Here is a 13,414-nt window from a genome sequence, read left to right as displayed (position 1 = left end):
CTGGTGCCAAGGAAGGGAAAAGATTGGAGACCTATTTTGGATCTATCCATCCTAAACACATTTCTACTGCATCAAAATTCAAGATGCTCACTCTACAGCAACTTCTTCCCATGCTGGGCAAGGAGTCTTGGCTGGTAACATTGGACCTCAAGGAGGCATACCTGCATGTCCCAATCAGACAAAATTGTAGAAGGTACCTCAGATTTCTTGCAGGTTCAACCCATTATCAATTCTCTGCATTGCCCTCTGGCTTATCTACTGCGCCCAGAGTATTCACAAAATGCCTGGCATCAGTAATTGCCTACTGCAGACTTCAAGGGATACAAATATACCCCTATTTGGACGACTGCCTGATCCAAGCGGACAGCAAGCACATTCTTCTGAAACATCTGGCTTATGTAATAATGTTATTGAACTCTCTGGGATGCACAGTCAACTAAAAGAAATCAAGGCTAATACCCGCTCGGAAGATAATTTTCCTGGGTGCCAATTTGGACAAACACCCAGATGGCCTACCTCATGCCAGAGAAGCAGGGGCAACTAATTCAGTACTTCAGAACACTAGCAAATTGCACCAGGCTGACTGCAAGGAAAATCCTGCAGGCTCTGGGATTCATGGCATCTTGCATCTTACTAATCCGATGTGCAAAGCTGCATATGAGGAAACTACAATGGTACCTGAAAAACATATGGTCTCAACACAGCCACAGTTTGGAAACAATAATACCACTAATTCCATGTCTGCAAAAGGAATTTCTGTGGTGGGCTCAAGCATGTCAAACAAACACAGGTCTTCCATTCAGCAAGCCTCAAGCAAATCAAGTCATCACAACAGACGCCTCGGACTACGCCTGGGGGGGCGCACATGACAGATCGGTGCATTCAGGGTAAATGGTCCCAAAAAGAAAAGCACCTTCACATCAATCAAAAAGAAATGCTAACAGTAATAAATGCTAGCTTTCAAGGACCTTCTACAACCAGGTCAACTATTGATAAGAACAGACAACACCACAGTTATGTGGTACATAAACAGGGAGGAACACATTCTTACCCCCTATGCAGACTGGCCATGTCACTTTGGAACATGGCCATGGACTTACAAATGGAACTACAAGCACAGTACTTGCCAGGCAAGGAAAACACGCTAGCAGACAACCTAAGCAGGAATATGACAGATCCACACGAATGGAAATTGCATCCAAAAGTTTTTACAGAAATAATCCAAGAATGGGGAAGGCCAGACATAGATCTCTTTGCCTCCCACAAAAATCATCAATTGACAAAATTCTGCTCAAGGATCTTCCATCCAAAGGCCTGGAGAGTGGACGCTCTCTTTCAGTTGGACATCAATGACAGTTTATGCCTTCCCACCTCTTCCTCTGCTGCCCAAAGTTCTATTGAAGACCAGAGCAGACAGACCAAAGATGATTCACATTGCTCCGAACTGGCCAAGGCAACACTGGTACCCACTTCTGAGGAGCCTGACGCATTCCCCACCATGGACCCTGCCTCTAATGCCTCTTCTGACTCAGCACAGCTTCAAAACTCTTCACAGCCAGCTAAAAACACTCAATCTAGCCGTATGGAAGATTCCTTGGCATCACAACAGGCCCTACTCTCCAAGGAGGTGCAGGATGTCATTTTGGAGGCCAGAAGGCCATCAACTAGAAAAGCTTACTCCGCAAAATGGAAACGTTTTTGTCTGGAATGAGAAAAAGGGCCAGGATCCTGGAAAAGTGATTTTACCTCAAATACTACAATATTTGTCTGAACTGCTAAGCAGTGGACTTTCTCCTCCATCAAAATCCATGCCTCAGCCATTTCTGCAGAATACAACACTGATCCACCTTTATTCTCTCACCCTCTCAAGACAGTTCCTCAGAGGGGCTAAGAATTTAAGACCTCCAAGGAAACCACCAATATCTGCTTGGGATCTTAATTTCATTCTGGAAAAACTGACCTTGCCTCCCTTTGAGCCCAGCTGCCTCATCAGATTTGCAATATTTGTCCTGGAAAACAGCTTTCCTTCTGGTTATCACCTCAGCTCGTAGAGTTTGAGAACTACAGGCTCTCATGGCTGTCCAGCCTTTTATCTTCCATCAGTTGTCTTCTGAGGAAGTTGCTTACTACACGGCGATGAAAAGTGTATTTTTATTTTAGCGCTTCAAGTTTTCTTTTACAATAAATTGGATTTATTACGATAGAAGCCCCATGAGGGCTTTTTTCAACACTTGGATTTACTTCAGAAACGCAAGCCGCCTTTGGGTCTACTGGTTCTTTTTGCTTGATCTTCTTCCATCAGGACAGAGTTTCCTTACGAACCAACCTGTCCTTTATGCCTAAAGTGGTATCCAGGGTAGCTTTAAATCAGGCCATACATTTACCTACTTTTTATCCTAATCCTCAAAACAAAGGGGAGAGATTACTACGTTCCTTGGACATCCACAGACAACTGCGTTATTTGGACAGAACAAAGCCTTTTAGAAAATCAGAGCAGCTCATTGTGGCCTATGCGGTAGGAACTCAAGGAAAGCCAATTTCCAAACAGACTATCTCAAAATGGATAGCCCACTGCATATGCTTTTGCTATTCCTTTCATGGCAAAACTGTACCTACAGGCAATAGAACTCATTCCACCAGGGCCACAGCCACCTCTGCAGCCTTCCTCAGAGGAGTTCCTACCAAGGATATTTTGGAAGCGGCCACTTGGAGTTCTGTGCATACCTTCTCCAAGCACTACAACCTACCATTATACTCCAAATCTAGAGCAGGCTTTGCTACTGCAGTCTTGCAGGGCATTTTGGCTCCTCCTAGTTCCACCTAGTGCCTACCACCCCTTTCTTAGCTTTAGGATTCTACCCATCTGTTATGACTGCAGCTGTATGCACGATGAACATAGTACAGTTTTGTACCTACCATAAATGTAGGTGTTAGTGCTAATACAGCTGCAGTCCAGGTTTCCCTCCCTCCTTCCCCTCTTGGGACAGGCCTATAGGTTAACACATCCTCATACAACCTGATTGGGGTATTCATTTATGATGTATTTGCTTGCAACTACTGTATTTTGATTATATTGCACTGCATTATTACACACATTTATGTATTGCCTTCCTTTTGGGGGCACCTGACATCTGGGGCAAGAAAAACTGAAGAAAATTGTGTCGGCTGGTTCCTTTATACCCCTATCGCACTGACGTCCGGGAAGAGGTGACGACAACTGATGCCGGACCTAGACTTTGGAATTCGGCCGACCGAGGACCCGCCTGACTGCAGGGGAACCCATCTGTTATGACTGCAGCTGTATTAGCACTCTAACATCTACATTTATGGTAGGTACAAAACTGTACTTTCTACCATGTCAAATATAATTTGCAGCAGCAGAACTAGCAAAGCTGCTAGAAAGTCATCCAGGAGGTCCTACCAGACCAGCAAGGATCCAGAGTCTATTAGAGGTTTGTTTTGGTTCAAAAAAAGGTTGGGGGGACTCTAGTTACCTCAACTGGTTCATAAAACAGATGAATGGTCCTGGTTCAGTCTAGTCTATCTTTAAGGAAGACTGGATGTGGTTGATCTCCAGGACATACATGGTCATATCAAGAAAGTAAATTTAGTTCAGGAGGATTCTGTTTCTGGTTAGGAGCCAGGAATTTTTTTCCAGAGTACTGTCTTGGCCTCCATACAGCCCCCTGGGTGATCATTAAATGCATGTCAGTTGTGGCAACGTATCTTATTCTTCAGGGATTCCACGTGTTCCCTGTTTGAACAATTGGCTCTTCACCACATCAGTGAGGGATCTATTTCAGTGCAGGGACTGCTTGATCCACATTTTCTGCCTCTAAAATCCTATGCCTACATTAGATGGCTTCAAAGCTACTTCACCCCCCAAGTGAGACTTGCTGCTACGATCACTGTAGTGCCTTGGGCAAGATTTTACATGAGTTTTGCTGCAGCGTACACTTTCAGCTCAGTGGTCCTTGATGTCTCACCCCTTTTATGCACCAATACACTTCTTTGACTGCACCCATAATGTCATGGGATTTTGACCACTCTTCCTACCACTTCTACTAGCTGCCATGACCACAGATGCTTCCCTTCTGGGGAAGATAGTTAATCGTGGTCATAGACTGATGCCAGTCATCACATCAGTGCCCTTGAGATGAGGGCAGTCCTAGCATTGCCAACATTTCAGGACTTACTTTCCTGAAGGTGTGATTTCCCTCCAGACAACTTGGTGGTAGTCTGGTATATCAACAAACTGAGAGGAGCCTGTTCATATCCCCTATGCTGGGGACCCATAAGTGTAGCAGTGTCTTCCCAATGCTTTCTAGTCTCAGTGCACATCCCTGGGATTTCCAGTGTTCAGACAAACTGAACATGTCTATTCTGCCCCATGAGTGGTTCATCAGTCAACAGTGAGACTGATTTTCAGTTGCTGAGACCAATCTTGCCACTGTCTTTTTACTTATCTAAACAAAGCAGTTACTTGTCCCTGACTCAACAGGGACAATTTGAGGTATTTTGTAGTCTGCAGCTGGCCTGTGGGTCTCCTTAATGCATTTCCACTCTGTCTGATAGCATTTCGGAAATGCTAACACCAAGGCTATTCTCATTGCCCCCTTCTAGCCCTGGCATGTTTGGTTCCTCATTATCTGGCCAATTCTGAAGTATATTCCATGGGTATTGGACCCATGTCTAGATTTCCTGCATCACCCATATAGTCAGCTTCACTAAGACTTAACCCTGAAATTTGACTGCATGGATGTTCTTCGTATTTCACTGTTGCAGTCATTACATTTGGTTTATCTGCCTGCAGGTAGCCCTCAACCAGCCTGAATATCAAAGTCTTTGGTCCTGCGTCGGATGCTGTCCCTTCTTCCATGACATCAGGTCGTCAGGGGTATGAACCATGCAGCCGACGCCATTACATCAGTCTTTCTTGCTGTGCGGTGCCCGAAGCAGAATCAGTTTGCAAGTGCTGGTCAGCAGACTCCTGAAATTTTTGTTTTCAAGTTTCAGAACCAAAGTCTTCAAAAAAGCTAAGTACCCCGTTGGGGATCCTTTTTCTTCTAAACCAATGTCAGTAAAAGTTAACAATTGTATTACCTGTGGAAAGCAAATACCTCAGATTTTCATTCGTACTGCATTCCTTGCTTAGGCCCAGACCACGACGTCCCTCTGTTGGTTTTGTGCCTTATTCAATCCTCTAACTATTAGTCGTCTGTTCATTTTTGCATCAAACTATTTTAGTACTCTGTTTAATTATCCAGAAATGGCTTCGGTAAGCCATCTGACTACTGACATTCCGAAAAAATGTAAAGATAGACAGGCAGACCACATAGGTCCAAAGCTGCTGATGACACTTCCGTTAAGCTAGTCGCCAGTTCTCCAGTACTCAGTGAGGTGCTTTCGCAGCCCATGATGCCCGCTACTTCAGATTCTCAGGCCTCTACTGAGACCCATTCAGAGTCCAGTATGCCACGAGACGCTTCAACTATGGAACCTGTGGATGTCTCTACCTTGGATGGGTCCGGAGCCACTGTGCAGGGCACTGGCTTCTGAGGGTGTATTCAGGCCTACTGACTTGAATTTCAAACAGACGCCATCTACTTCAAGGCCTAAAACTCGACCCATGTCTAGGAAACCGAAGTCCCAACTGCATGGTCAGGCTCATATGCCTAAAAAACAAATAAGAATGGCTGACTACCTTATTACTTTAATAAGTGGAAGCCAGCCTTTACCCTCTAAGAGACCTAGAACTGATTTTTCTTCTGATTCTTCTGATCAGGATTCTGAAATTTCTATTTCTTCTGATTACCAGGATTTACCCTTGTCTACCTATGAGGATTCTGATGCAAAGGACTCCATACCTTCTGCTTCCCTTCCAGAAGATTTTTCTTTTGATGAAACCTTGCACACTCTTGGGGAGCATTTCCGCTGGCAAAGCCTGGATTACTCTGACCCCAAAAAGAGGCTTGGGGAATTCTTACTCCTCCCTCAACACAGGCCTTTAGCTATCCCTTCTGTCCTGGACATTGTAGATGATGCCTTCTTGGAATCTAGCCTGGCCCCGGACACTTTACCTCTGGCTCCCAGGAAGCCTGACTGGTATTAAAGTACCTGACTCAAGTTCCTCTTCAAGAATCCTACTGTGGACCCAGAGACCATTTCACAGGGACCTAAAGGCATTAAGGCTACTACTGCCAAAAACCCTACCCCATCGGATAGAGATTCCAGTGCCCTGGACAGATGGGGTAAGAAGGTACACACTTCTGCTACTTTGGCCATTAGGGCCTTAAACTACCAGTTTCATATGTTAAAGTATCAGCAGCATATTATTGGACTACTTAAACAGAAAATGATGTTGATTCTTGACTGTGCTGAAATTGAAGAATTACAGGATTTAATGCATTCTGCTGAACAAGTTGGTAAACATACTTTGCAATGTGGTTTTTGACTCTTTAGAAGCATCTTGCAGGGCTGCTGTCATTGGGTCTGTTCTTAGAAGGCATGCTTGGCTTAATGTTAAAGCTAAATTACTGGATGCACCCTTAAACCAAGACCACATGTTTGGCCACAAAGCAGTAGTAGTACTTAAAAAGAGGGAGGAAAAAGCTAAATCTATGCAAACTGTTAAAGATTTCCTGCAAGTACAGCCTCCCAGATTTAGTAGGCATTGGCCTAAGAATTGGTCCTTTCCTGTCTTCCAGGCCTTCAGTCCAAACCCGGGAACAGCAGACCACCTAGGCTACAGTCTCACGGTACTCACAGGCCTAAGCAGTGGGGGGCTCCCACTTCTAAAGCTGGAAGTAGTGAGACACCCCTCTATGGAAAAATGTCACAATTACTTAACCTTAAACCTTCCAAGCCCTGCTCAACTGCCTGCTGCCTTAGGGGGGGGAGATTGCCCTTCATGCAAAAAAACTGGGAACTCATTACCCAGGACAAATGGGTTTTAAATAGTTTCCCAAGGATACAGGTTCCACTTACACACCTTACCATACCTTAAAAATCCCAAACAGTTGGCCAGACTTACCCCCAATCAGTGGGAAGAGGCTCAACAGCAGGTTCTCTAAGTATCAGGGCTATTCAACCTGTCCCAGCAGAAGAAAGGGGGCAAGGTTTTTATTCAAGTCTTTTCCTGGTACCCAGAAAAGACAGCTCCTGGCATCCTATCCTGGACCTCTCTATTCTAAACGCATTTTTGGTAGTCCCAAAATTTCAAAATGCTAACTCTTAATCAGCTGCTTCCCATGCTAGGCAAAGATGCCTGGTTGGCAACCTTGGACATAAAGGAAGCTTACCTGCACATTCCAATAAGGGAATCTTGCAGGAAATACCTACACTTCAGAGCAGGCTACATGCACTATCAGTTCTCTGCACTTCCCCTTGGCTTATCTACTGCACCCAGGGTATTCACTAAGTGCCTAGCTCCAGTCATTGCATTCTGCAGGCATAGAAATATTTAAATATACCCATACCTGGACGATTGTTTAAGTAAGGCAGAAAGCCAGCACATGCTACTAAATCATCTGGTATTTGTAAAGAAACTGCTAACCTCACTGGGGTACACCATAAGCGAAACAAAATCTCATCTAGTAGCCTGCCAACAAATTGTATTCCTGGGAACAAGCTTGAACACAACTTCGCAGATGGCTTACCTCAAGCCAGAGAAACAGTTTGACAGCCTACTTCAAACTACTGGCCACAAAGACCCCGCTATCTGCAAGGAAAATCCTGCAAGCCCTGGGATTCATGGCCTCTTGCATTCTAATTCCATATGCAAGATTGCATTTGAGGAAACTACAATAGAAGCTAAAAAGCTTATGGTGTCAACATTCTCAGGACCTGGAATCAATGATTCCTATCATTCCTTGTATAAAGACAAGAGTTCCTTTGTTGGGCAGAGGCCTTTTACCACAACAAGGGACTGCCATTCACTCTACCCCCTGCCGCTCAAACCATAACAGATGCATCAGACTATGTATGGGGGGGCTCACTTGGCAGGGCAGTGCATTCAGGGCAAATGGAACCAGAGTCAAATGCACCTGCATATCAATCAAAAGGAAATGTTAGCTTTACAGAATTCTCTGACAGCCTTCAAGGACCACATTCTTCCAGGACAATTATTGGTTAAGATAGACAACACCACTGTTAAGTGGTACATAAACAAGCGGGGGGGGGGAACCCACTTGTACTCTCACTGCAGACTAGCCATGGCTCTGTGGAACACAGCCTCGAGCTACCAAGTGCACCTACAAGCTCAATTCCTGCCAGGCAAGCTAAATTCACTGGCAGACGACCTAAGCAGAAATCTCATGGACCCACCCGACTGGAAAATGGAACCAATGATATTCTACATTTTGAGAAACTAATGGGGGATCCCAGAGATAGACCTGTTTGCCTCCCCTCAGAACTACCAACTGGAAAAATTCTGCACAAGGATCCCCCACAGACAAGCTTGTAAAGTGGATGCCCTGTCCTTCACCTTGGAAAGCCTCTCTGTTTATGCCTTTCCCCCTCTGCCTCTCCTCTCGAAAGTTATGCTAAAGATCAAACAGAACAAATCAAGGACAATATTGATTGCACCAGACTGGCCATGCCAGCACTGGTACTCCATCTTGTGCAGTATGTCACTGCTGGAACCATGGCACCTGCCTCAGACCCCTTCCCTGCTGTCCCAGCAGGTGGGCCAGATTCTGCACCCTCAGCTTCAAACCCTGAACCTTGCAGCCTGGCTAATTACCCGAGTTCTCCAACAGCACTCCTCAGTAAGCAGGTGCCAGATGTCGTTCTGGAGGTAAGGAGGCCTAGTACTAAAAAATCCTATGCTGAAAAGTGGAAAAGATACTGTTCCTGTAGCCATACTCATGGGATGGGCACAACAGTGCCCGGCTTACCCGCATATTCTTCAATACTTAACAGAGGTGCTCCACAAGGGCATTTCCTTATCAATTAAAATTCATGCCTCTGCCATTTCAGCACATTATAATACTGAGCCCACCCCTCTTCTCTCACTCCCTTGCTGAAACAATTACTTAGAGGGGCCAAAAATCTAAGACTACACAGGAGAGCCCCCTACTCCAGCCTGGGACCTTAACTTTGTATTGGAAAAGCTCACTCTACCTCCTTTTGAGCCAGCTACAACTGGAGAGTTGAAATTCCTTTCTTGGAAAACCGCCTTCCTTCTAGCCATCACTTCAGCCAGAAGAGTGTCTGAATTACAGGCCCTCATGGCTGTGGTGCCCTTCATCATCTTTCATGCAGACAGTGTGTCCCTCAGCACCAATCCTTCCTTTATGCCCAAGGTGGTATCCAGTGTGGCCCTTAATCAGTCCATTCATTTGCCAACCTTTTCTAATCCACAGAACAAAGAACGAATACTGCACTTTTTGGACGTGCGCAGACAACTTAGATTTTATTTGGACAGGACTAAGCCTCTCAGAATATCTGTATAGCTGCTAGTTAGCTTTGCTGCAGGGGCAGAGTGGAAGGTCATTTCAACGCAAACCATATCTAAGTGGATAGGTCATTGCATTCATTTCTGCTATAAGCACCATGGAAAACCTACCCCACAAGGGGATAAGATTACATTCCACCAGGGCTGCTGCTACCTCGAGCTCTGTACATGCCTTTACCAAGCATTACCACTTGCCTATTTTTTCTAAATCTAGAGCTGGTTTTGCCACTGCAGTCTTGCAGGGCTTAATAGCTGGTCCTAATGCTCTCTAACTGCCTACTCCCTTAGCTTTGGGAATCTATCCAAATGTAATGATTGCAGCAGTGAAACATGAAGAACATAGTACAGTTGTGTACACTTACTATAAATGTAGATGTTAGTGTATTCACTGTTGCAGTCCTGGTTACCCTCCCTCCAGCCCCCTGACTTCTCTTGGCTCTACCTTTCTTCTTGTTTAATGTATTTCATCTTTCTGGTGTATTTGCTTTTTGTTTGAGGTGTAACCTTATATATAATTGCTTCCCATTAGGGGGGCACCTGACATGTGGGGCAATAAAAACTGATGTAATGGTGTCGGCTGCATGCTTTATACCCCTGACAACCTGATATCATGGAAGAAGACCGCATCCGACGCAGGACCCAAGACTTTGATATTCAGGCTGGCTGAGGGCTACCTGCAGGTAGATAACCCAAATATAATGACTGCAACAGTGAATACACTCTTAACATCTACATTTATGTTAGGTGCACACAACTGTACTTTTCTCTAGTTTTAATTGTGGGTAGCGATGCTAGGCTCTTAGTCATTCAGATTTGATTCTCAAAAAAAAAAAAATACCTTTAAGGTTTACTTTAGCAAATGGAAAAGCTTTATCATACAAGACTGTTCCACAGTTTTTAACCCTTTTTCAGCTCCTCTTCCCTCTTTTAGATTATTGGCATAGTTTCAGAAAGGCATCAGTTTTTCAACTGAGTCCAGTTAGTAGCCTTGTCCAATTTCCATGTGGGATAGAACCAGACTGCCATTCCTTAAAAATTCCAAAGCCTTTTTGCAGTGAAAGTTTCTCCCAAGGCCTACAATGAGGTATCCAGTTCCCCCTTGGGATATTACTGTTATGCTTCAGACTTTAAATAGGACTGCTTTTGAGTGCGTTTATTTAGTGGCTCTAACATTCCTTAATTGGAAAACCATCTTTCTGGTGGTAGTTGCACCTGATAGGAGAATCTCTGATTTACATTCACTGACTTGTAAACTTCCATACCTTGTGTTTCATAAAGGTCGAATATCTTTGCAAACTAATCCTATCCGTTTCAGTGTTCTTTCCAAATTTCTAAAACAAAGGGGTATATACTGCAAGTCTACTTGGAGATACATTATCAATTCAGATTTATTTTCACTGGATGAAGGGCATCAGTCTGGCCAGCTTGTCTGTCCTCAGAAACTAAACTGGGACAAGGAGTCCCCAATGTTGTCCAGGTGGCTTTCCAATGGTAGTTTTTTATTTGACAAAATTGAATTAACTTTTGCAAACCAAAGGCTCATTCAGCTAGAGCAGTGGCTCCTTCCACTGCCTTTTTAGCCAGAATTCCCATTTAAGGTTTGTGCTGCAGCTACTTTATCTACAGTTTATGTCTTTGGTGCATTACAGAATAGATGTACAATCCAGAGCTCGTACATATATTGGCTCCACCATACTGTAATATTCTTCATTTAGACTATTTAATGATAGATCCATGTTTTTGTTCTGGTTAAACATTCCTCCCTCGATCCCCTCCCTAAATTGTTATGGTTTGATCCGTCCAAGGGCCTTGGCTTTTGGACAGCCTATCTCAGTTACACATGTCCAAAATTTAGCTAGTGTGTTAGACCTGTGTTTTCTCTCTGGGTGATATATTTGCAAGCAAACTGTAGTACTTGGGGGGGGGGGCAGAGGGGATTATGGCTAGGGGATGAGTCAGAGCCCTGGATCCAAGCTCTTGGGGTGGGGAGGGGTTGAGGTCAGATCCAATAACCCAGTTTGTTGAACTGGACTAAAGACACTACTGACCTAGCATTACGGTAAGTATGTAACTTTAGTTTATCATCATCATCTGCTTATTTGCAAACAGATACTACTGCAGTGAGTATGTAACTACTACCCTCCTGTGCTTAAGACATCCTTCCATGTAGAGACCAGAGACGCTGTATTTCAGTGCTTGATTTCTCACCCATTTTTAACATAATGGCAAAACCAAGGAAAAACTGAACTGGGGGCCATAGGAGACTAATTCCTAACAGTTATGCGAGGTAGGAAGATTCCCTCACAGCTGACAGATGTAATGAGTACTTATGCTTTTTGTTTGGGGAACGTGTATAGTTTTCTGCACTTTAAGCTTGTTAAATTGTTTATGAAATTGACGTGGTAGTAAAATGTTTTCTTTTCCTTACAGTACATAACTGAACTTTCAGATGCTCTTCTTTATTGCCATTCTAAAAATGTGATTCACAGAGATATAAAACCAGAAAATTTACTGCTTGGTGCAAATGGAGAACTCAAAATTGCAGATTTTGGCTGGTCTGTACATGCTCCATCTTCTAGGTAAGAACTTTGAAATATATGCAGCAAGTTACTTAAATATGAATAAATAAATAGTTGGACATAAAGCAATATTTATGCTCATTGCTGGTGGTATTGTTGTCAGAAGTATAAATGGCATATTTACAGCCAGTCTAAATAGAATTTCTTATTACTGCAGCAATATTTTTTCCGATTCTGTTTTCATCTGATTCAACATGTGAGATGTCTAATCTGACCTTGGCACCAGATCAGAACACTGATCATTTTTGTGACACTGAAAATAAAGAAGCCTGACATAACCAAACACCAACGTTTTCTTAAGGGTAAGTAAACACTTGCCCAAAGTTAAAATAAATATGCACCAAAGTAATTAAAACCCACCCAGGTGGGGGGGGGGGCTATGCCTCCCCCCCCCCCCCAACTATGTATACAAACTCTGGGATCTCACTGCAGTGGAGAAAAGGGCATGTTGGGTAAGTAGTGTTTACTTACCATGGGAAAACTTAGGCATTTGGTTATGTCAGGTTTTAGTATTTTCAGTGTTGTGAAAATGAACGTCTGTTCTGATCTTTTTTTTTTTAAGTAGATCCTCTTGGCGCTTTATACCAGAGTATTGAATCTGAGACCTCTGACTCTTCCCCTATCCACAGTTCCCTCCTCCTAGCTGATTTATCTCTGATCTTGTTTCCTGCCTGTTAGACCAGACACATTTTCCGAGAGCTCCAACACTTTCATGATTGAAAGCTGTTTTTGATTCAAATCTTTACTTCACCCTTAGGATAGTTTTGCTTTTAGCTAAACCTTAGTATATTTAGATTGTTAGGTTTGTTAGCTCCTTTAAATATATTTCAAGTGTGCTGTGATACTACTTTTTAGCGGACTTCATATATATTCACTTTCTTATACACAGAGTTTAGTATAGATAGTTAAACTAGATATTAGTACAGTGTTGTCTTTATGCATACAGCTTATATGTACATTGTGTGTGCAAGTAAGCTGTGGCCAATTTTTTGCCTGTTCAATTGCATTCAAAAGTTGTGGGTGGTAGTGGTTTGTTTTTCAGTATGGAAGTTTTTCATGTCTGAAAAGTACTAGTGAATGTATTCAGCCTGTGGACACAAGATAACCCCCAAGATGCCATTCCCTTTGTGTTTGTTGCCTACATCCTTCAAAGTTACAGGATAGTTGTAGTATTTGTGCTGTCTCTGAGCAGTTGAAGGGCGAAGCTTATTCTCCAGGGCCTACCACCCCTCAGACAGGGTCCAGAATGTCCTCTGAAAGCAAAGTACCTTTTACTTCTCCTTCAGACAAAAAAGGTTAAAGAAAAGAAAGATCCAAAGAAACAAATCTAAACAGAAACCTTAAAAAAAAACCAAGGAAACCCTTACAGGGAAAGAAA

The 13,414-nt window shown here is 43.5% G+C and overlaps 1 protein-coding gene across 1 annotated transcript in view; it reads left to right on the top strand.

Annotated features, from left to right (window-relative positions):
* LOC122816247 (aurora kinase A-B-like) overlaps nucleotides 1-13,414 on the top strand; it is a gene marked incomplete in the record, with an annotated part of 544,024 nt that overhangs the window by 211,895 nt on the left and 318,715 nt on the right. Inside the window, 1 exon segment of the mRNA XM_044088987.1 lies at nucleotides 11,888-12,036. Within this exon segment, the coding sequence (XP_043944922.1) occupies nucleotides 11,888-12,036 (149 nt within the window).

Source organism: Protopterus annectens, chromosome 12.part0, assembly GCF_019279795.1.
Source record: "Protopterus annectens isolate FY-2018-M chromosome 12.part0, PAN1.0, whole genome shotgun sequence".
NCBI classification, from domain to species: Eukaryota; Metazoa; Chordata; order Ceratodontiformes; family Protopteridae; genus Protopterus; species Protopterus annectens.
This window is presented reverse-complemented; position numbering and strand designations above follow the sequence as displayed.